Genomic DNA, 25,031 nt, shown 5'->3' on the forward strand with positions numbered 1-25,031 from the left:
CTTGTTATAATTTAAATATCTAAGCTTCATGTGACAGAGTCTAATGCCTGTGAGTTCTGTGAATGCTTCAACAATCCTTTTATGTGGAGATTGTTGTCCCATTCTGTAGTTATTGGATTTGAAATTGTGTTTTTATATACTTTTTATTGTTTCTGTTTTATTGTTAAATCACCTGAGGATGTTTCATGGTGAGAGATTTGGAAATGAAATTAATAAATGTATTTACATCTTCTGGTCTGCCATGACTGGATGTGGCTTATCTGTAGGACCCAGCCACTCAGTGAATCATGCATCAACACCCCCTTCTCCCCCCAAATAATGAGCCTTTGGAGGAATGCGATCTGCTGGCCCAGGTGATCAGGTTTTTCTCTGTTAATAGTTGCCAGTGTCCACTCCAAGGATAGAACAGGAATCAGTCCAGATTAAATTAAACCCAGAATAAAAAACCCGCATTCTGGTGTGTGCCATCAATGAGGCCCTTCTTGTCCAGGGAAAACCACTGACCAACCCACTATCTTAGCGGACCATAGGAGAAAGGAAAATTTCTTACCCAGTATTTGGTGACCAAACCTGAATCCCCAAAGTTATACAAGGTCTGGAAAGATAAACGTTGAGTTCAAAGAAGTTACTTACCCTTTTGCCTGGTTCTCCTTGCTCACCTTTTTCACCTTTTCCACCACCGGGAAGACCCTGGAAAAAAGGAAGCACAGCGTCAGCACCCGTGACAACAAAGATGTTTAGTGCACTTTGCTATGATTTCAAAAATGGCTCAGAAAGGAACTGACTTACAGGAGGACCTGGAAACCCAGGGGGACCTGTGGGGCCTCGGTCACCTGGAACGCCCTGTCAAGCATGGGGGAAGAGAGAGAAAGACGATATAGTTGAAAACAAATCACTGCCCTTGTGGACTTAATATTTCGCTCCCATCTAAGGTACAATGCCCCAGCAGGATTTATTTGTTTTCATTTGCTTTTCTATTACAGTTCTTCATTGGTATATTAACATTAGTACAACAACTGTTGCATTAAAAAAATGATAAGAAAAGAAAAAAGAAAGAAAACTTATTTTCATATATTTCCCTTCCACTCCTATCCCTGGTTTCCTCTCTAGGTAAAGGTACCCCTGCCCGTACGGGCCAGTCTTGCCAGACTCTGGGGTTGTGCGCCCATCTCACTCAAGAGGCCGGGGGCCAGCGCTGTCCGGAGACACTTCTGGGTCACGTGGCCAGCGTGACAAAGCTGCATCTGGCGAGCCAGCGCAGCACACGGAAACGCCGTTTACCTTCTCACCAGTAAGCGGTCCCTATTTATCTACTTGCACCCGGGGGTGCTTTTGAACTGCTAGGTTGGCAGGTGCTGGGACCGAGCAACGGGAGCGAACCCCGCTGCGGGGATTCGAACCGCCAACCTTTCGATCGGCAAGCCCTAGGCACTGAGGCTTTTACCCACAGCGCCACCCGCGTCCCTGGTTTCCTCTCTATACCCAACCTATCTGTGTATTCTTGTTCTAAATTTTCCTCTCTCCTCCTCTTTATCTCATGTTATAATTTGCGCTGCTGAATTATGAGCATCCTGCTAGATTGATTGTCTTATTATGTTCCAGCAGACTTTAGAGGCATCTGCTATGTGAGGCAGGCTGTGTCCCTCTTTCCTGATACACCTCTCCCCTCACTCAGCAGAAGCCAACAACAAAAACAAGCAAAAACCCCACAAAAGCAAGCAAAAACAGTTAAAACAGTTAAAACAATTGTAGCAGCAGCCCCGCCTCTGCTATGTAGCTGGTACTGCAGACAAGAGATGTAGATTTGCTGCAGATGCAGAGATCACAGGAGTTAGTAGGTGGTCAAGCCTGCATTTTGGGCTGCACAAAGTATGTCTGGAGGAAGTGCAAGCAAATAGGCAGGCAGCAAAGGCAGGGGCATTCACACTCTCCTCCAGACAATGGGCCAGATAGGACGGGGAAGTGTGGTACAGTGTGACCCACTGATGCAAACCAGAGCAACCCATGAAGGTTGGCTGAAGGAAGAATGCCTGTGGAACCACCTTCCTCTCACTTACCTGATCACCTTTCTGAAACTCTACATCATTTGTTCTTTTCTGTTCGCCAAGCTGTCCTGGGGGTCCCGGGGGTCCTTGGAGTCCCTGCTCACCCTAATTCCCGCAGGAGACAACAAGGCACATTAACATCATTAGGCTACTCTCATAGAAGCAGTACCAAGAATGAGCAGAATCAAAGCCCAATCTCCACTTCCATGCCCCGCACTTACCTTTTCTCCTTTTGGCCCTTGGAAGTTCAAGCCCATGTTGCCCTAAAAGGAATTTGAAATGATAAGAAGAAGAAGACGACAAACCCTAAGTACATGAGACTGAATGCAAACAACCAAACAAGGACAAACACTGTTAAAATATACTATACCTTAGGACCCGGTAGTCCTGGGGGGCCGGGAGGACCCTGAAAATGACAAACACGGCAGTCAATCTCCAGGACTACTTCTGTAACCCCACAAGATAAATCCATGCTGGCCTTCTGAGAAACAGAGCATTGGCTCTGTTGTTGCTATTTATTTATTTATTGTTTCTTTCCTTTCTTTTATAGTGACAAATAAATAAATCAGGGGAAGGGGAGAAAAGAAAAACTCCACCCCAGGTTTATCACTTGGAATATACTTAATTGTAATGGAAGAGAAAGGGGTACTCCAGGAGAGGGCTGCATCTGCTCACAGGCAACATTTGGGAAGGGGGTGCACTTATTTCACCCACTTATCTCTCCTCCCCAGTTTTCCTCACCACAAGGGAAACAGGAAGAGATATTGGGGGCAAGTTATCCAAATCACCACACTGCACTTGCTTTCCAAACTTCAATTCGAAACCTACTTTTAGGTGTCATTTCCCATTCCTGTCTGGAGAGTGAGCATGAACTATAGTTGGCTAATTCATATATCATGGTAAACTGTGGTTTGCACTAAACAAGAAACTCAAAGTCAAGCCACATATGGAAAGGGAGCGACATGAGCCCACAGCTTGCTCCTGATCACGTATATACACTGCAAAGGAAACATAGTTGTCTAGAGATCAAATCTCAGTGGCCTGGTTCAAGCAACCCTTCAACCATAGTTTAGAACATGGTTTGAATTGTGCCACTGATATTTGATCCCTAGACAAGAATGCTTTGCAAGTGATGTGCATATGAGAAAGGTTAGCCTGTTTCGGAAGAAGGCAAGTGGGATTCTAAATTCTGTATTTACTATACTCATATAACATAACAGTGCGAGAGCTATTTTTCTGCAAATATGATCCCCAGACAACTCCAGGGATATGTGCATAAGGGAGCCATATGGGTCAGGTCAAAGGTATGGTTCTTTCACATGCAAAACTCCATACATCCTGCTCCCCAGGAAATTGTTACAGTGCACCCTGATGCAAACATGACCTGTCGTGATGACCAGGACAAGAGAAAGGGGCATGGGCCATAGACCTGGGCAACTTGTTTGCCCCCACCACTTCTGAAACCGCAAGTTGGGCAGCTATAAGCACTTTTCTTTCACCATCTACACATTCTGCAAGCCAGATGGAGGTCATCAAGGAAACGTACCAGCAAACCTGGGGGCCCAGGAGGACCAATAGGGCCCTGTGTTCCAGTGGGACCTGCGGGGCCCTAGAACAAGAGAAGAAAAGAAAGAGTCAAACTGTGGGCAAGAGGAAACCCACAGCAAACTCCAGAGCAGGTGCGAGAGACTTGTTGCCTTCCAAATCCAATTCCCACCAGTCCCAGCAAGCACAGCCTGTTAAGTTGTGGGTGAACATATCAGACGACACAGCGATTCTTCAAACAGCTCTTGTTTATTCACACGCCAGAACAGAACTGAACTGAAGGGTTCAGCCAGCCTGCTTATATAGAGCTCCAGTACAACGTAACTGTAACAACTTTCTGTAACTATCCAATCACTGAACGTCACTTTCGATCCCTTATTTGCATATGTGGACCTGAACTATCTACAGTATCCCCCTGCTGGCCCAGGGTGAGAACTTCAGTACATAACACAGCCAATGGTCAGGAGTTGAAGTCCCATCAACTTCTGGAGGGCAGGGCTGCCTACCCTTGCTATGTACTTCTGCAGCTATCTCTCACTTGCGTTTCAGGAAACAGTGTTTACAATTCCCTCCCTTCCATTGTGACCAGTGATAATGGCTCCATCAGAGCTCTCCCCTTAGGAACCTCAGCTGCTTGCTCCTCATTTGTCTGTGTTTCTATTGTGTAGCAGGGAGGGGGTGGCATAGAGCACACTCCTCAGGGAGGAGAGCCTCTGGTTTATTTATCAGGGCCGGGGGATATCTGGTTTTCACCAGCTAAATGTCGCAAATATATTGATATATTGCGATGTCTGAAATAAGGATGGAGGTATGTAGAAGCGTTGGCTGGCTCCACAGTTTTTCCTGCATCATGATTTTTGCATAGAACACACATCATGATTCAAAATATATTGTGGGGTCAAAAATTATGAAACCCAATATCATGATATGGACTTCAAACTGGTTGTGGACAAAGTATCGCCCAGTCCTGTTACATATTTTACTGCCTTATATCCCCCCCCCCCTTTTTTTCTCTCTCGCTCTCCAAGGAGTTTTGGGTGGTGTAAGCAGTTCTTCCCCTCCCAAGTTTATCCTCAACACAACCTTGTAAGGTAGGTTAGGCTGAGGGATAATGAATGGCTCAACGTCACCCAGTGAACTTCATGGATGAGTGTGGATTTGAATCCTGGCCTCCCAGTGTCAAAGCCCAACACTCTAATCACTGCACCACATTGCTGTTCACACTGGAGAGGAGAGGTTTAGAAAGGCTTTGACTTCTTCAGCTCACACAGAAACAAATCAATGGAACGAACGAATTGCACTGGTGTTTTGACCCCTGCTCAATTCAAAGAACAGACCCACTAAAAATAAGCCGCCGATCTGGGAGACAAACAGAGCTTCCTGATGTGCTTGTACTGATGCTGGGCACAAAACTGTGGAACTGTGAGAGAATCAGATAGCAGGACGAAACAGTAAGGCAATTGTTAGGACAAACTGCAAACAAAGCTGTTTTTTTCTTTTGGAACCAACTTCCCTGGATCTCATAGTTTCCGAACAGAAACCTGTGAACTCCATTTCTGAACATGCACTCTCTTCTGCCCATGAACTCAACAGTGTTTGCAGCACAGCCCCAGAAGCTCAGTTTGGCAATAAACACACTTACAACACACACTTTGATCTAAATAAGAGCCTGATTTTCTGGTTAAACAGCCCTATGGGTAACTTTCTGTAGCTCCCAGCTGCCACCTGGTGGCTCCTTCACACAACTGCAGCTTGAAAGCAGATTCCAAAACAGTACGTAATAGAAAAATGTAAATCTGGGGACCCATAAAGTTTGGTTTTACATTCAAAACAGTCCCCAGTTAATTTTAACACACCATAAACATATTACAAAGTAAAATGGAACAGTATAAATTGCAATAAATGAATAATGTACAACTAGTACAGTACGTTTTTCTAGAACTTTGTTAGTCCACTACATAGCATACTGTATTTTGCTATAAAGACATTGCTCAGTTTTCTACCCTTTCTGATCATTGCCATGTTAGTTAATTTAACCATGTAAACTATGTCCCAACTCCCAACTCTTACAAGCCTATCTGCAATTGCAGAGATTCTCCCACAACCATCAGTCATCTGTGCAGAAGTTAAAAGATGTACTATCATTTTGTTATCATTAGATAAAAAATAACCAAACAATTCAATTAATGAGTTTATGTATTTTCTTTTTCTTTTGTATTTTCTTTTGTTGTAAATATGTATGTTTTGTAATTTGTACTTAATAAAAATATATTTAAAAAATAATAATGATGAGTTTAATGGTAGTTTGAAGCCTGTTATTATTTCAGTTTGTTTATTATGTGTACCCAAAAAGTTCACACAAAAGTACACATAAAACCTACACCTGTATTTATTGCTCTGAATATTCAGCACTTATTACTAACACTGTCATAAATGCAATTAATGCTGTGGAGCTTACTTTTTTTTTTTTTTACACAGGCAAGACATCATAAAGTGACATCTTCATCAACTTACTGGTAGTCCTGGTAGTCCTGGAAATCCTTGATCACCCTTTTGTCCTGGCTGCAAAGATGTCAGTATCTCACCTGGCTCCCCCTAAAAGGAAAAAAAAAAAGAAAGAAATTTGGAGTAAGAAAGGAATACTCAAACATATTATAAGAGAGCTAGATCAGAAACATTTATGTCTCAAAGTGGCAATGTCTTTCTTATAGGAGCTTAACTGTGCAAAAGAAAGCTTCCAACCATTCAACCATTTATTTTTTTTACTTAGAAATTTCCCTGTGGGAACTCATTCATAATATTTTTCTGACCAATGATTTGAAGTATACAGTGGTTGTGTTCAAAAGTTGTGGCTAAAATATAGTTCAGTAGGACAAAAACAAGCTGAAGCAAGCTTCAGGCTTAAACCCTCTTCCCTCACATCTCCTACTCTGCTGCTGTCACATGGAAGAGACGGTTTAGTTACCGGTACATTTGAATCCCAAATTGTGGTCAGTCGTAACTATGGTTTGCTGAAACAAGCCACCATCAAAAATCATAGATTGAAGTTGGCTTGTTTCAAACAAATCATAATTAAGATCAACCACAATTTGTCCAATTCAGATGATATAGAATCATAGAGTTGTAGAGTTGGAAGGGACTCCAAGGGTCACCTAGTCCAACCCCCTGTGATGCAGAAATGTCAGCTAAAGAATGACAGATGGCCATCCAACCTCTGCTTAAGGAGAGTCCACAACCTCCTGAGGGAGATTGTTCCACTGTCCAAAAGCTCTTCCTGACCTCCTAGTCAGAATCTCCTTTCTTGTAACTTGAGCTATTAGTTCGAGTCCTACCCTCCAGAGAAGGGAAAAACCCATGTTTGTTCCCTCTTCCATGTGACAGCCCTTGAGATATTTGAATTTGGCTATGATATCTGCTCTCATTCTCCTCTTTTCCAGGCTAAACACTCCCAGCTCCTTCAACTGCTCCTCATAAAGCTTGCTTTCTAGGCTCTTGATCATCTTGGTTGCCCTTCTTTGCACATGTTCCAGCTTGTCAACATCCTTAAGTTGTGATGCTCAGAACTAGACACAGAATTCCAGGTGTGGTCTGACCAAGGCAGAATAGAATGGTACTATTACTTCCCTTGAGCTGACACTATAATTCTGTTGATGCAGCCTAGAATAGTGTTAGCTTTTTTGCTGCTGCATCACACAGTGATTCACACTGTTGACTCATGTTAAACTTGTGGTCCACCAGACCCCTAGATCCTGTTCACATGTACTGCTAGTAAGCCAGGTGTCCGCCACCTGATATTTGCGCATCTGGTTCTTCCTGCCTAAGTGAAGAACCTTACATTTGTCCCTATTGAAATTCATTTTCTTAGCTTTTGTAAAGTTGCAGTTTATCACAACCAGAAGCAAAAGCTTTCCAAATCCTCCTTGCAAGAGGCTAAGGCTTGTTGTGGCTCATTCTCATCAAACTAAACAGCCTTCCCCAATATTGTCCCTTCCGTGAGTTTTGCACTGCATCTCCCTCCATCACTGAGCATTGGCCATGTTGGTTACACATTCTTTTCTGCAATGCTAAGTTCAGGTTATGAGACGCGGTTGGTGCTGTGGGTTAAACCTTGCCGATCAGAAGGTCGGCGGTTCGAATCCCCGCGACGGGGTGAGCTCCTGTTGCTCGGTCCCTGCTCCTGCCAACCTAGCAGTTCGAAAGCACGTCAAAGTGCAAGTAGATAAATAAGTACCACTCCGGAGTGGAAACGGTGTTTCCGTGTGCTGCTCTGGTTCGCCAGAAACGGCTTAGTCATGCTGGCCACATGACCCAGAAGCTGTACACCGGCTCCCTCGGCCAATAAAGCAAGATGAGCGCCGCAACCCCAAGGTCGGTCACGACTGGACCTCATGGTCAGGGGTCCCTTTACCTTTCTAAGTTCAGGTTCTGTGATAATTTTGCACTATAGAAATCATCGTTGTGGCCCAACACCCATGTTATAAGCTCTTTTGAACAAAACTGTGGTCACCCCATAAATTCAGTAAAGAGTGCTGCGGCATCTTCTGAATTGTAGTCTTATCTTAAATCTTCTGGTGTGATTCAGTCTGAGACATATCTACTGGTGGCACTCACTGTAAATGAAAGAACTTCCCCCAATGCTGACATGCCAGTCTCCCTTGCCCCATTTTTATCCCCCATTTTCAACCACAAGAATGAGTTCTCAAAGTTGCTAGCTGCCAATAAAATGCATAATTAGACCAAATGTTATTGTTGAACGCTTGAGAATCAGCAGTGCATTCAAATGGCAACTTACCTTCATCCCTATTAGGCCAGGGGGACCCTGCAGCAAAAAAAGGCGGGGGGAGTAGAAAAAAAGAATTATGAATCTTCTATTAGATAGCAAATGCAGTTTCTTCCTTGCTTCAAATTGCAGTTCACTCAAACATACAGCAGGTGGAGTCAAACACTTGAATATTGCCAAAGATACTCTTTAGATTAGAAGAAAACCATGATTCAAGGAGCCTTGAGAGTTTGCCTCGAATAAGTCACTTGCAGCACTTACACAAGCTAAACGGAGCTTCTTTTTATCAACTCTTAAGGCTCAAAACTATGTGGGACAAGAGCACAATTCAAAGACAGGTCTCTCTGCCCTGAGGTGGATGCTGAAGTTTTAATATATAAAACACTTCAGAGGTCTCATAACAAAACAATACACTACCACCATCAGTGCAATCATCCAATAAAAACAGACTAAGTAGAGTTAACACTAACTCGTGGTGCACAAGTTTTGTACAGCTGTCTTTAAAGAAATAGAAACAATCTGTAATATGACAATTGACAACTGAACAACTTGCTAGGAATGATAGATGTGTCGAATGAACAACTATGTTATAAAAACGGTTAATGTTTCTTTTGGTGGCAGCTTGCCCAGAAACTGCCAAACATTGGCGCACTGCTACAGGACTACCACAGGACAGTGCACAAGGTTGGTCTGTTGCCCTGGCTGAAAAGTTAACCTGCAAAGCAAAAGCAGCCAGAGATTAAGCAAACCCTTCAATTTTTTATCATAGAATGGTAGAGTTGGAAGGGATATTGAGCATCATCTAGTCCAACCCCCTACAATGCAGGAATATGCAGCTGTCCCATACAAGGATTGAACCTGCAGCCTTGGCTTTGTCAGCGCCATGCTCTAACCAACAGATTTATTTCATTTGTGTGCCATGAAGATCAATGGAGAAGGCCACCCCAAACTCATAGAAACTTGTGAAGAGATCTACTGGAGTAAGGACTCAAGTTATTGTGTTTGTCTTTCACAGGTCTAAGGGTCATTCCATATCAAGTGATCCAACTTTTTTACCTCATGCCATCCAATTTTCTTAATATTTTGCACAATTGTTGAATGATCAAAACTAAGTTTAAATCTGAAATTTTAATTTTTCATCTCATCCTGTTTTTGAGTTATGAGGGTTTGAAATTTCAAAAAATAAAATGACAATTTTGGCCTTGCCGGACTACACAAAAATCTTTGAAGCTCAGCCCAGTATTGAGATATGTCAAAACTAAAAACACAAATCTCTTCAGAACTTCAAGGGCTTTAATATGATATGTCACATGATGGACTTACTTAAAATAAAAAAAATTAAGTTACACAGTTAGTCCCTCTGAATTCAATGGGGCTTACTCCCTGGAAAGTAGACACAGGGTTGTAGCCTAAGGCTCACAATAAAATATCCACAGAAACACAGCACAGAAGCAAAATACAATGAGCTAAGTTTGGGTGACATCCTATGCCAAACCATGGTTTAGTGTGAACTTAAGTGCACAAAGGTTTGTGGAAAGGTAGATTACAGTTGGTGCACCCCTCCTCTCATCCTTCTGCTGCTGTGCCGCTGAGAGCTATGGTTTGCCTTAGTGTGTCATCCTAATCCAGGTTCATGGTTTGTCTCCTCCAGACAAATAATGAGCTATAAACCCAACAACAAATCTTATTTATGAGTTCATTCTATAAGACAAGCCACGTGTCCTGGTTCAGACAACACTCTAAGCCAAATCATGGCTTAGCGCACAGCTGTGCAGGAAAAGCAGGATTGCGGGAGCAGCAAACTGGCCACGCTCTCCTCTCCAGGAGCCTGCATATTTGGAAAGTCATAGTTTGGCTTAGTGTTATGTCCAAACCAGCTCAGTCAAACAGTCCCCTCAAAGCCTCAAACAGCAGCTGAAAATCAACCACATATAGCAATTACAGGAGGAAGTTTCTTGTACTTACAGGGGGGCCTTGTAAACCTGGGAAACCTGGACTGCCAGGGTAGCCACGTTCTCCCTGTAGAGGACAGAACAAAGACTTGAATGCATCACCAAAGACAGCAGGAAGCCCAAATGCATGCTGCTATAAAACGAAAGAGCAAAGGAGGCAGGTGTGTTGCAACCCCTGCTATAACAGGGGTTATTGCAGATCTTTTTAAACACGAGGAAGGACCCCCCCCCCCCAATATACTCAATATTCTCTTCTTGCATCACTTTTATTTTATATATTTGAAAAAGACAGAAGCTCCAAGGAAGGAGGAAAACTGCCTAAGACCATGATAGACTGATGCACTTTCCATGCAGCTGGGACACCAATACTGATGTGGACACACAGACATGTGTGGGCCCTACGACAAAATTTTGTAGTATATTTCCACTGGGATTTTCCTGTTCAGGGCATCTATCCAGCCTGGAAAAGCAGCTTTGCAGTCTTGGAGGGATTTATTTTATGCAAGGGCCCACAAAATTAAAAACAACAACATTTTATTTATATTCCACCCATATGGCTGGGTTTCCCCAGCCACTGTGGGTTGCTCCCAGCAGAATAGTAAAAACACGATAAAACATCAAACACTAAAAACTTCCCTAAACAGGGCTGCCTTCAGATGTCGTCTAAAAGTCAGATAGTTGTTTATTTCCTTGACATCTGATGGGAGGGCGTTCCACAGGGCAGGCACCACTACCGAAAAGGCCCTCTGCCTGCTTCCCTTTAACCTCATTTCTCTTAGTGAAGGAACTAGCAGAAGACCCTTGGAGGAGGACCTCAGTGTCTGGGCTGAATGATGGGGGTGGAGACGCTCCTACAGGTATACTGGGCCGAGGCGGTTTAGAGCTTTAAAGGTCAGCACCAGCACCAGCACTGGGAGCCAATGAACATCCTTTAGGACCATTGTTATATGGTCTTGGCAGCCACTCCCAGTCACCAGTCTAGCTACCGCACACTGGATTAGTTGTAGTTTCCAAGTCACCTTCAAAGGTAGCCCCATGTAGAGCAAACTGCAGTAATTCAAGGAGGAGATAACAGAGCATGTACCACTCTGGCAAGACAGTGCGTAGGTAGGTCTCAGCCTGTGTACCAGATGGAGCTGGTAGACAGCTGCCCTGGATGCAGAATTGACCTGCGCCTCCAAGGACTGCTTTGAGTCCAAAATGACTCCCAGGTTGCGCACCTGGTCCTTCAGGGACAGTTACCCTGTTCAAGACCAGGGAGTCCCCCAAACCCACCCACTCCCTCTTCCCCAAAACCAGTACTTCTGTCTTGTCAGGATTCAACCTCAATCTGTTGGCCATCATCCATCCTCCAAACACCTCCGGACACTCACACAGGACCTTCACCGGTTCTGATTTGAAGGAGAGGTAGAGCTGGGTGTCATCCACATACAGTACGGGTGAACACCCAGCCCAAAATATCCTCTGTCTCACAAACACACACAAATTATTTTAATTTTGCAGTTGTATCTGCAATGCTGACAAAGGCACAGAAAATAAGTGTGCTCTCCTAATGCCTACTGCTCAGTATTGTAGCCTTCAATCTTCACAGGAAAGCCCAGTTCCTTCAGGCACCTACTACCCCTAGACAGTACCACCTGGTCATTATAAAAACTTTTTAAGAACTGGTGCCAGCGTCTGATTTTTACCTTTTCCCTCCCTGCCCCTGTGTGTGTCGTGTTTTTGTTTTAGAATGTAAGCCTGGGGGCAGAAACTGCCTTGTTTAAACTGACTGCTTGTAAGCCATTCAAGGAACCTATTTGGCTGGAAAGCAGCAGACACAAATGCTATAAATAAATAAAAATAAGATATCTGAATGGAAAACATATAGCTCAGGGGTAGCTAACATGATGTTCTTCAGATGTTATTAGACTCCAACTCCCATCAGCCCCAGCCAGCATGGCCAATGTTCAGGGATGATGGGAGTGCAGCAGAGCTATGCATTTTCATCATAACCAGTCCCACCTTTGTTCCATTGCATCCTGGGATACCTGGAGGTCCTGGAGCCCCATCCTGACCTGGTAGCCCCTGCAAGGTGGAAGGAAAAGAAGCACAATCACATTAAGGCAACACTGTGTGTATGCTCCAGAACAAAACATGAATTCTGCCATTGTTATTTCAGTCTTGCTGTAGGCAAAGCTTACTTACAGGAAGTCCTGGTGTTCCCGGAAAGCCTGGTAGACCTGGAGGACCCTGAAGATGAGAAGCAACCACACTCATGTTTAGATAAAAGGGATGAAGGAATTGTTATTCTCAAAAAGAATTATCAGCCACAACTGGAAGTGTGCAAGGCACAAGCATTGCTAGTTTGGTGTGTCGAGGTGGGGAGCCACTCCCAACAGTCTGGCCCATGGTGTGTGATGATGGGAATTGTAGTCCGGCAACATCCAGAGAGCACCAGGTTCCCCACCTCTAGAGCCTCTTCAACAGGGAACAAGGAGCACCCTCTACTTACCTGGTGCTCTGGGTAGCTTCATGGGCTGGGGAAGGGCTGCAGCGGAGTGGCAGAGCATCTACTTTGCATACAAAAGGTCCACAGTTATCCCTGGCATCTCCAGGTAGGGCTGGGGAAGACTCCCTGCCTGAAACCCTGGAGAGCCACTGCCAATCAGTGTTGACCAGGGTTTCTCAAACTTGAGTCTCCAGCTGCTTTCAGACTACAGTTTCCATCATCCCTGACCACTGGTTCTGCTAGCTGGGGAAGATGGGAGTTGTAATCAAAAAACAGCTGAGGACCCAAGTGTGGGAACCCTGGAGAAGACAATACTGCCTTCGTGTGAGAAGAAGAAGGAAGAAAGGTCCAAACACTGTGCTTCTATCTAACAGTGTTTAAGGTAAAGGTAACGGTACCCCTGCCCATACGGGCCAGTCTTGACAGACTCTAGGGTTGTGCACCCATCTCACTCTATAGGCCGGGGGCCAGCGCTGTCCGCAGACACTTCCGGGTCACGTGGCCAGCGTGACAAGCTGCATCTGGTGAGCCAGCGCAGCACACGGAACGCCGTTTACCTTCCCGCTGGTAAGCGGTCCCTATTTATCTACTTGCACCCGGGGGTGCTTTTGAACTGCTAGGTTGGCAGGCGCTGGGACCGAGCAACGGGAGCACACCCCACCACGGGGATTCGAACCGCCGACCTTTCGATCGGCAAGTCCTAGGCGCTGAGGCTTTAACCCACAGTGCCACCCGCATCTAACAGCGTTTATTTACAAGCAAATACAGCAATAACTCCATCAGAGCTGGAACACATCCTTGCTCTTTCTCTCGCTCTCGGAGCAGAAGTGAAACTAACTTCACAGACAAAGGAATTACGTGACTTCTACTTCCCGTAGAAGCCCCTCCCAGGTACAAGACACTCAGAAGGTTAACCCATTAACCACCATACTCCACAATACAGTGGTACCTCAGGTTAAGAACTTAATTCGTTCCGGAGGACCGTTGTTAACCTGATACCATTCTTAACCAGAGGTACCACTTTAGCTAATGGGGCCTCTGCTGCCGCCACGCTGCTGCTGCTGCACGATTTCTGTTCTCATCCTGAAGCAAAGTTCTTAACCTGAAGCACTATTTCTGGGTTAGCGGAGTCTGTAACCTGAAGCGTATGTAACGTGAAGCGTATGTAACCTGAAGCATCTGTAACCCGAGGTTCCACTGTACTGAGTTAACTGAACACAATGGTCTGACTTTTTATAAGGCAGCATTCTATGTTCCAAAGGGATGAATTGCATTGACAGCATGTAGGCCCATTCATGGAGTGGCTCCACTAAATGAATTGTGCCCAAGGCCCCTTGTGGAGCTATCAATGGTGTTGAAGAGAATTCTTGCTGCCTGGTGCATGTACCCATAAGAAACATGCCAGGGGCACACATGTGTTTTATGGAAATGCAGGGTGGGGTAGGGAAATGTACCTGTAATATAAAAAGTTTGCAAAGAACCCCCAAGGCACTGGTGAGCCTCTGCCAGTCACCTGCTCTTAGCAAAATTCAGAGACACACATTACAACAGGTAGGTGTGGGGAAGCTTTTACCCTCCAGATGTTGCTGGACTCCAAGTCCCATGAGCCACAGTCAGCACAGCCAATGAACAGGGATTTTCTTTGGGGGGGGGGAGAGTGTAGTCCAGCAACATCTAGAGTGCCAAAGGTTCCTCATCTCTACATTATTGCTTTGGCTGTTGTGTTTTGTTTAAAGCGTGGCACATATTGCCTCAAAAATACACCACTTGCTTTCAGTGGTGTTTGGTACCCACTGGGGTTGGTGGGGCAGAAGGCAGGGAGACCAACGGTGGGTGGAGCCCAAGCCAATGACAGGCAAAGCAGCCAATGACAGACAAAGCAAACTAATTTCTGTTTTGTTCCCATCCTTCTCCCATCCTGCTGAGTTCTAAAAGGGTCAACACTAAGGAGGAGGAAGCTGACAGCTACTTGCACTGTCAGGCAGTAAGAAGGCTCTTAGGTGAGGGTTCACTTAGGGTGGACTGTGGTGAGTGGGGCAGCACCCCATTTGCCTCCACTGCTTATTTTGCTCTTGTCCTGTTGCTGCTCTCCACCCCACAGTAACTGCATTTCAGAAAATGAAAACATCACTTACTCTAATTCCTTTGGGTCCAGGTGGCCCTGGGAATCCATCATCGCCCTGGAAAAAGAAAAACATGTGGCAGGGAAAAGAAGAGGAGGAGAAAAGTGAGCAATGAGTTAACATGAATTCAAAGACAGACATTGAAATCCACTTTTCCATTTAGCCTTAATTACAAAGACAACCCTCTTGCTTTTTGCATTATTTCAGACAGCTTGGCTGCATAACAGGAAATTTCAATTCCATGCCCCACCCCCAAATCACACAGAAGTTTTTCTAGGTTCATTATGAAAATCCTAGAGCAGGCGTGGGGAACCTTTGGCCCTCCAGATGTTGCTGAACAACAGCTCCCCTCATTCCTGGCCATTGGCCATGCTTGCTTGTACTTCAGCAACATGTGGAGAGCCAAAAGTTCCTCACCCCATTCCAGAGAAACAAAGGTGCTCTTAAGTCTCAGGTCAGCATACTTACTTGCAAGAAAATCCTACTGAAACCAAAGGAACTTACTCCCATGTAAATGGTCAGAATCAACTTCCAATACAATAAAAGCATGTACACATGTAAAGCAAGTTCCCTTTACATACAAGCAAATGGATTTATGCTTAATGTAAAAGGCAATTCCTGAATTGCCTTTTACATACAAGGTTCAATCAAGGCGTATCATAAAAACAACAGCTTCCTCTTTTTAAGGGAGGAGAAAAAGTCAGGTTTACAAAAAAAGGGAGATCTTTTCACCCAGCTGGAAAACCTTCTCAAAACAAAAATGCCTTCAATTATCCACAAAAAGTGCAGATAGTAGGGGCCTATAGTATCTCAGGCAGAAGCTGTTCCACAGAACAGGAGCAGCAAAACAGAAAGCTCTGCTCCGAGTTACTGCAGCACAAGCATCTGACATTTTTGAGATGTGGAAGAAAAGCTGTCCTGCAGAAACCAATGATCTACTGGGTATATGAGGGATAAGGTGATCTCTCAAGTAAATTTAGGATGAGGCTTCTTAGGCACCAGTGATGTGATGTGGACATTTTTATTTTATGTGATCAAATCAGACTCGTCATGGCTCTGAAATCCTGGGATACAGTGTCCTTATGCAGCAGTATCCCCCAAGAAGGAGATAGCTCCATGCCCCAGTGCTTTATATGTGGATCTCTTGACACTGGAGCCTGCATCTCATCCACTGAACCCCAAGGAGGCACTTCCACCACTAGACTCTCACAACTAAGTGAACAGTTCTTCAGATAATTCAGGAAACATATTTGTGTTTTCCCCAACTAAGTGCCCACTGCTTGAAACCCTAGAAGAAAGTCCTTGCAGCTTTAGATGATGCACTTGGGCGTGGGATGGGGACTTTTATCTTGACTGCCTGTCCCAGATCATTGAGCTGCAGCAGTTGCTCCAGGCCAGTGATGAGACAGCTTGCTTGTTCTGCCTCTACTACAGAATACTCCTGAATTTACTGTAGACAAGGGGCAGGTAGACAGCTTTCTTCCACTATCATGCCCCTTATTAATTCAATCTTCCTTGAATTAGGATAGGTGACAATAAATAAATACACGCACGCACACACACACACACACACGTGCACACACACACACACACACACATATATAAAAGTGCCACATGTTGCCATCTAAATAGATCCCCCGTGAGACGATTAATTTCAGAGTCTAAAACTAGACCAGCTGGCTGGTCCAATAACAACTTCTTCTTACCTTACCTTTGTGTTTCTTGGCCAACACAGATACAGTTCCACGTGTACGAGAGATGTTAAAAGGAACACCTGCTCTGATGCAGTGAACACTATCTAAATGTCTGGACAACTGAAGCCATATTAGATATTTTATAGATCATGGCAACATGAGGCATTCATCATCATTCTGTTGAGCTACTCACTTTTTCGCCTCGTGACCCAGCTGGTCCTTCTGGTCCAGGAAATCCAGGTAAGCCTGGTTGTCCTTCTAAACCTGGGAAGCCTCTCTCACCCTGCAAAATAAATAATAATAATAATAATAATAATAATAATAAATGAACAGAATTAAGAATTCTCACTATATAGTATGGAGAATCATTGTTTTCTCTTGGTATTTTCCGTCAAAAAACTCTTCCCATTTGCTATAAGAAATGCCATTTGTTTAACCATGCTGAATTCCTGTGTGATGAATCTGCATCAGGAATTCCAGCAAACATCAAAATGGGATCCATTTGGTTCATTTGGCTCAGTTTTAGTTGCCCCCCCCCAAAAAAAAAGTATTATAGGAAAAGGCTCAGAAAAAGGAAATCAAGATGATAGAGCAACTGCCCAATCAGCAAAGGTTACAGTATTTGTGGCTTTTCAGTTTACAAAAAAAAAAGGTGACTAATGGGGGACATGATCAATGTATACAAAATTTAAACACAGTGTGGAGAAAGCTAAGAGAGAAAGGTTTTTCTCCTTTTTTCATAACACTAGAATTCATGGGCATCCAATGATGCTGAATATTGGAAGATTCAGGACAGACAGATGTAGTGATGACTACCAACTTGAATGGCTTTTAAAAAGAATTATACAAACTCACCGAGTGTAAGACTACCAATGGCTACAACTTTTTCTTCCCCAAGTTGTTCTTGTTTTTTGTTTTAAAAAAAACAGTTTCCCTTCCACTGATGCCATGTTGGCTTAGGTTGAGGCCCAACCCATGTGTGTGTGTTAGGTGAATGAGGGAACTATGGATCTCGTATATTCAAAGACCACCACCAACAGGAATGTCCTGCTTCAGCCCCTAACAGCAGTACAGCCTTTTGCAGGTGGGCCTCTAGCGTGGACATGTTGCCCCACCAGCAGCTCTCTTCTCTGCCAGTGGAACGGTCCTTCTGCCCCATCCCAGTCTCCTCAGACAGCCTTCAGCATGTGTTAAGGTTGTGTCAACCAGCAGAAGATGATGGGAAGCCCTCAAGCAAGCCTGCTGGAAGCTCCGGGCAAATGTAAGTCTTTTAGAGGACAGACTGCCAACGTGACACCCTCCAGAGATCAGGGACTTTAACTCTCATCAGACCCAGCGAGGAAGGTCAATGGTGATGGGTTATGGGAGCTGTCGTCCACAACACTGGGAGGGCACCACATTAACATAGCCTCCAACATTTCTCCAATGAAAATAGGGATGTCCTATTTAATAATAGGGATGTCCTATTTAATTTTTATTACTTATACCCCACCCATCTGACTGGGTTGCCCCAGCCACTCTAGGCAGCTTCCAAAATATTAAAAACATAATAAAATATTAAACATGAAAAAACCTTCCTTATAGTTAACTGCCTTCAGATAGCTCAGGAGTTGGATAACTCCATATCCTCCAATATTTCTCTAATGAAAATAGGGATGTCCTAAGGAAAAGTGGGGCATTCCAGGATCAAATCAGAAACCAGGATGGCTTCTGTAAATCTGGGACTGTCCCTGGAAAATACTAACTATCTGCAGTAACTATCCCTGCTTTAGAGGGCCTGATGAAGACACATGGGGAATGTGCTCCAAGATCTTCTATGTTTTTTGTTCTTAGTGATCCACTTCTGAAAGCTGGGTCAGCCTTGAACTAACTTTACATCATGGCCAAAAGGTCAACCAAATCTTGCATCCAATATATGAATTTCCCCTATAGTGAGCTGCTAATTAGTACAGGAAATAGGTGATACCTGGAAGGGATTATCTTGCACAGCTCCGTGACCCTGCTATTTCTGCTTTAATCCATTGCCAGGTTTGATCTTAACATGGCCCAAATACCTTGAATCCAGGAAAGTCCTCAAGCATTCCATTCACTTTTGTATGGATTGTTTGTTTGTCCTAAGCACTAAATATGTAGCTTTGGCATGCATTCTACTATCACACCCTGTACCTGGCACGCAGGTAGTGAGGTGGTGGCAAGGTGAACAGGGGGTAAAAGGCAAAGACAGGCCCAGCCACTAGGAAACAGTTTGCAAAGTCCTAAGTGCTCAGGAGAGTAAGCCAGCCTGACTTGGGAGCTTTTCTAAGCCTCAGGAAATAGCATGCAGCCTGTTTGAAATGATCACCATTAAGATGATTCCTAATTGGTTGCACTATACAGTGGTGCCTCGTAAGACGAAATTAATTCGTTCCGCGAGTTTTGTCGTCTTGCGATTTTTTTCGTCTTGCGAAGCACGGTGTCGGAAAAGTTTTGGAAAAGCTTCAAAAATCACCAAAGTCTTCAAAAACCTCAAAAAAGGCTACCACACCACGTGCTATGAGTTGCTCCTCGAAGTCAAGTCGCAACTGTATTAATGGTGTTAAGAAAAAGGAAACAAACTTGCAAGACGTTTCCGTCTTGCGAAGCAAGCCCATAGGGAAAATTGTCTTGCGAAGCAGCTCAAAAAACAAAAAACCCTTTCGTCTTGTGAGTTTTCCGTCTTGCAAGGTACCACTGTAGTTCTCTTCTTTTCCTTGAACATACAGTACAATAACATCTTACTCAGTTCCAGAGGCAGTACATCTCTAAATAGCACTTGCTCAGGGGCAAACACTGCTAAGGCCCTGCAGTATTAAGAGACAGAACTAGTTACATAATTCCTTTCAGTTGTTAACTGCAGTGGTTGTACTGTGGTTTGTTTGTTTTTTAACTAAGGCTGGTTATAGGATGGAGATGAGGAAGCAGTGACCCTTCAGATGTTTTTGGGTGACAACTCCCATCATCCCTGACTATTGGCTATTCTGGCTGGGGATGAATATGAAATAGTTCCCTAACACTGCTACGGGAAAATAAATATTTTGTGGAAGCACTTTTTAAACTTCCTGGTGGGAGGAAAGAATTTCGAAATGTGAGATTGCTACCTCTGAATTCCACTTACTTCACGCTCTTAAAATGCCCGTTTCCCTTTGGTGGACGCAGCAAGGGCAACCCTGCCTTCTGAGACCAACATATAGTGTAATTTTCCCTCGTAGAAGGCAAGTGCAGATCAGCCCTAATATGCATGGAATCTGCCTTGAGAAATGTGTATGTTGGGAAACAGTGGAAAGGGTTGAATCATGGCAAAGACCTTTAATGTTCACATAGCGCAGGTGGGACTGTTCAGCAGAACACGGAACTGCAAGCCTCTTGTCAGGCAGATGTTTTCCAGCATCGGAGCCCATGCAATTTGCGCAGGGATTAGGGAAGCAAAAGGTGTACATGTGGCGTTATTTGTTTTAGATACTCAACAAAGAGTGTGCGCTTCTGAATTGTTCTCATGGATTAGCTACGTTAAGCACCTGGAACAAGAGAGATGGATGACAGTTCATGCCCCGAAGAAGAACCCGCCAAGAACCTGTCCTACAGGAGGAAACTTATTGGCACAAATGGAAGCAATCAGAGTGAGGTACCTTGTCCTGCATCACTGTGGCAGTCACCCACTGATATAGGCCACAATCACACCATGCATCTAAAGCATTGTTATACCACTTTGAACAGTCACAATTCCCCCTAAAGAATTCAGGGAGCTGCAGTTTGTGAAGAGTGCTAAGGGTTGTTAGGAGACCCCCTGTTTCCCTCACAGAGCTGCAGTTCTCAGAATGGTATAACCATCAATCTCTCTTCCCAGGGAACTCTTGCCCCTCTGTTGAATAGCTGGCCTGCTGTTCCTTATGCTGCAGTTGGCATGGTTGCCTATCATGGCCATGAGAACTGCAGAGCTTGGTTACATTTTCATTTTTATCTATACAGAAGGATATGTTGATTTTGGCTGGAAGGAAGGAAGGTTGGTATTAAAAAAAACGAAAGCCAAGACAGCATGGCAAAGCAACATCTGATGGTCCAACGCTTCCCCATAACTTACGCATAAACAGTTCTATCAATTTTCATCAAACCATGACAATGTGGAATCCTGATGAAAACCCAACTTGGATGGCCTTAAGAAAGGGAGGTGGAAGACTAGACCTATTCATGTATGATAAGGCTATCTGTTCCTACTAGCTGTGTTGGGAATGCTAGAGGTAGGGAGCCCCCTGAATTGCTGGGACTCCCAAATGTGGTGGTCTGCTATTGCACTCAGGTCCTGCTTGCAGGCTCCCCATTAGGACATCTGGCTGGACACTGTGAGAACAGGATGCTGGACAAGATGGCCTGATTCAGCCACTGGCCTGATCCAGCTACAGTACTCCTCTCTGAAGTTGCAGTTGGGTGCATCTGCTACCAGCATCCATGCCTAGCTTGACCCTTTGCCTCCTGCAAAAAGCCCTCCTTGTTTGTTCAAACCACACAGCATTTATCTTTCTTTTTCTTTCTTTCTTTTATAAAAAAATCTCTCTATCATTATGACAGAAGTTCATAATGGTACTTTTTAAGTATGTGTGTGTGTGCGCACGCACACGCACACAAACAAAAACAAAGTAAAGTTTTAGCAGCACAACCTCATTTAACCTTGTATTATTGCCAAGAAGACTAAGCCTTAGGCTTAGCACACACATATGCTATGAACCTTTGGCAAGCACATTTGCCAAAATATGATCTCATTCAATTGAGCCACCTGGATAGATAGGCGTGGCCCCTGGGGTAGCTTCTGTGAGGCACCCCGAACAACTCACTGGGGGAAATGTTTACTGCACCAACACGGCTTGGCATTGAAAGCGTAACTCAGTGGCAAGTTTGAGAACCAAACAACTAAAACACAATATTGAAAAACAGCTTAAAGCAAGTTAAAATTATAGAAATAGGGTGCCTTGGAGGGTGTTAAAGTGATGTTTAAGTAAAGCAGAATTAAGTGAAGCAGAAACCAAAAACCAGTTTAAATCATATTCAGGAGAGCAGTGGGGAACTGTGGCTCTCCATATGCTAACAGACATCAATGCACGCTCTGCTAGCCACATCTGGAAAGCTACAGGTTCCCCCATCCCTCAAACAGAAGAATCAATCCAATAGAGGACTGCCCTCTGCAGAGTGTAACACATGGCCACCCTAGTGACAACACAGGACAGGGCTTTATTTATGGTGGCACCAAAACGGTAAAGGTAAAGGGAACCCTGACCATTAGGTCCAGTTGTGACCGACTCTGGGGTTGCGGTGCTCATCTCGTTTTATTGGCCGAGGGAGCCGGCGTACAGCTTTCAGGTCATGTGGCCAGCATGACTAAGCCGCTTCTGGCGAACCAGAGCAGTACACGGAAACGCCGTTTACCTTCCCACTGCAGCGGGACCTATTTATCTACTTGCACTTTGATGTGCTTTCAAACTGCTAGGTTGACAGGAGCAGAGACTGAGCAACAGGAGGGACCTTCTGATCGGCAAGTCCTAGGCTCTGTGGTTTAACCCACAGCACCACCCGCATCCCTTACCAAAACAGTAGCACGCTCCAAATTTATAGAAGTCCCTCCATAGAGACGTTCACCTCACTCCTTCCATATTGACTCAAGGCATCAGGCCAAGGAGGAAGGACCAGAGCTCTGTAGTAGAGCATCTGTTTTTGCATGCAGAAGGTCTCAGGTTCAATCCCTGGTATCTCCAGGGAATAACTCCTGCCTGAAATCCTGGACAATAGCTGCCTGTCCGTGTAGACAATACTGAGCTAGATGGACCTATGTCCTTATTCAGTCAGCTTCCTATGTTCCTAAAGGTGATCTGGAAAGTTTTTGGGTTTCCCCAATTAGCTCCTTTCTTGTTTCTACTCCTCTTATTGGTGTTGCTGCTATTTAGTATTTAAGAGAGTTTAAAAAATAACTTGGAATCTAAGGGGTGCAGGAGAAGAGTTTGTTAATACCAGTTGTAAAATGCCATGTTGTTTTCTTACAGTTCTTCCTCAGGGGACTAGTCCAGCATCCTGTTCTCACAGCGACCAACTAGGTGCAGGACCTGCGCACAAGAACACTCTTCTGTCCTCCTGCAGCTTCCAGCTCCTGCTATTCAGAAGCACTGCTGATCCAACCATGGAGGCAGAACAGAGCCATCAGGGCTAGGAGCAATCTGAAGCTCTCTGCTCCATGAGCAGTTTCCTAAAAATGCTTAGGGACTGATAGATAATTGGCATTAATAAGTATGTTTCCTGAAGTAGTTGGACTTCATGGCCCTTTGGGCATGCTCAGTTTTTAAAAGTGTACCCTATTAGAATTGGGGGTGAGCCTGTTCTGTTGTGCCACCCTCTCTGTGGAACATTCTCCTCTCTGAACTGAAGCAGGCACCAAACCAGCTGTCAATTAGGGTCCTTTTGAACAACTGAATAAAAACAACTCATTTTTTTTATTCCTAGGCCTTATCTGACTTTTAGTACCAGTTGGTTTAAATTTGCCTCAGGTCGGATATTTTTCTGTTTTGCAAATATTGTTTTGTTTCTGTATTTGATCATTTAGTGTGGCAGCACCTAAACTTTGGAACTCCCTGCTTGTTGAGATCAAGCAGGCGCCTTCACTGTACTATTTTTGGCACCTGCCAAAAACATTCCTGTTTAGACAAGCCTATGCAGATGTATAGAAAGTTGAGGTGATTTAATCTGTTTTATTATTTGAACTTTGGTATGTTTTCAAGTAGGGTTGTCCATTTTTTCTCAGCTTTACTATTTTTTCCCCTTTTGTAAAGTGCTTTGAGGTTGTTGGGCTTTTTTTTTTTTTTTACAATCAAGTGGTGTAATTCTTTTTCATGATAATAAATAAATGGGTTTATTCCTGCATTTTTATTAACTCTGCATACAACCTCGAGATTTTATAAACATTTTTTTTTGAAAAAGGAATAACCTCCCGTCTAGACTACTGCAACACACTTTATGTAGTGCTGCCCTTGAATACGGCCCAGAAACTGCATCTAATGAAAAATGCCACAACCAGGTTCTTGGCTTGAGTAGTGAGGAGAATTTATGTACTCCATTCAAGGTATTGGTACCAGTACACAAGGCTCCATTCATAGTAGGACCCAAGTACTGAAAGGAATGCTTTCCCCGATCTCTCTCTTTTGTAAGGTATGCAATAATTAATGCATTATATGTATTATAAAGTATCCTTTAAATATATTCCATGTGCATTTAGGTATAATTCATAGAATGTTTAACCATCTGCCTTTGAGACTTGGCCAACTGGCAGGTTACAAATATTTAAATTCTTACAATGATCTTTACTAACATTGAAATCCGAACACATTTAATAGAAACTCTCTATAAACAAATGGTTATAATTTTTTGTTAGAGAAAACAGAGCAGAATATAAATCGTTTTCATTGCTGCGCGGCTTGTCAAATTATTTTAGTCCAGTGGAGAAAAAACTCTTCAGGATCCAGATATGTTTCCTCCTGCACACACACACACACACACACACACACACACACACACCTGCTCACCTTTCCCCCTTTTGTTCCGCTACAGTCGCATTTGGATCCTGACGAACATCCATGGCATGCCTAGAAAAGAGAAATAAAAAGAGAACATTAAAAGTTTGCAAAGAACTTTCCCGCCCCACCAAATACGTGCTAATGAGGGGGAATGTCAATCGCTTGTTTTATGAACACAGTTTAAGGTTAGCACACTTCATCAGGGGCGGATTGGGAGTGCAACATGTGAATTTTAATCAGTTAAATGGACTGACCTCACATATTCTTTTAAGAATAATATCAACCCTGAAAGGGGGAGAAATGCAGATCACCTTGCTTCTCCCTTTACAACCTCTCAAAAAAAGAAAGAAAAAACGAAGAAGAAGCAACAACAGCCAACCCTAGTTTTTCCCTCAAGAAAACATTGGATATATTAATTGGATGTTTTTTATTGGAAAATTAATAAAAATGATTAAAAAAAGGAAAACTCTCTGGTTCATGCCCAGTCCATTCCACACCCTAAGGGTGCTTCTAAATGACCCATTTATTGTGCTCTCACTCTGTTTGCATGGAGGCTAGAAGTCTTTAGCAAGTGCTTTTCCAGACTCCTCACTGCATTTTACCAGTCACTTTCCTTATCTCAAGAAGTCAGATCTCCTGGGGGAAGCAGGTTTGTTGCACAAGAACTCCAAATCAGCTGTCATTGTGCAACCCGGATGTGCTGGGATGTGACTGAACCACACCTTAACACAGCAACAGCACCCCCCCCCGTACCCCTGATCTTCCACTACCTCAACCTGGGTCCCCTCGTATCTGCACAGAAATCTGTTTCCCAAATAATTCCCCTCTCTTCATAA

The 25,031-nt window shown here is 44.0% G+C and overlaps 1 protein-coding gene across 3 annotated transcripts in view; it reads right to left on the reverse strand.

The window, feature by feature from the left end:
* The window catches only part of COL4A5 (collagen type IV alpha 5 chain), a 136,170-nt gene that overhangs the window by 63,649 nt on the left and 47,490 nt on the right, over positions 1-25,031 (reverse strand). For 2 of the 3 annotated variants that reach the window (XM_077922419.1, XM_077922421.1), the window contains exons 2-15: positions 24,205-24,264; positions 16,824-16,913; positions 14,949-14,993; positions 12,510-12,554; positions 12,327-12,389; positions 10,336-10,389; positions 8,383-8,409; positions 6,105-6,185; positions 3,592-3,654; positions 2,416-2,451; positions 2,267-2,308; positions 2,058-2,150; positions 790-843; positions 634-690 (exon numbers count right to left, since the gene is read on the reverse strand). In XM_077922419.1, the coding sequence (XP_077778545.1) occupies positions 634-690; positions 790-843; positions 2,058-2,150; positions 2,267-2,308; positions 2,416-2,451; positions 3,592-3,654; positions 6,105-6,185; positions 8,383-8,409; positions 10,336-10,389; positions 12,327-12,389; positions 12,510-12,554; positions 14,949-14,993; positions 16,824-16,913; positions 24,205-24,264 (810 nt within the window). Of the gene's footprint in view, positions 1-633; positions 691-789; positions 844-2,057; positions 2,151-2,266; positions 2,309-2,415; positions 2,452-3,591; positions 3,655-6,104; positions 6,186-8,382; positions 8,410-10,335; positions 10,390-12,326; positions 12,390-12,509; positions 12,555-12,816; positions 13,124-14,948; positions 14,994-16,823; positions 16,914-24,204; positions 24,265-25,031 lie in introns of those variants that run through there. The other variant, XM_077922420.1, reaches the window with a different exon arrangement.

The sequence above is a fragment of the Podarcis muralis genome, chromosome Z, assembly GCF_964188315.1.
Source record: "Podarcis muralis chromosome Z, rPodMur119.hap1.1, whole genome shotgun sequence".
NCBI lineage: Eukaryota > Metazoa > Chordata > Lepidosauria > Squamata > Lacertidae > Podarcis > Podarcis muralis.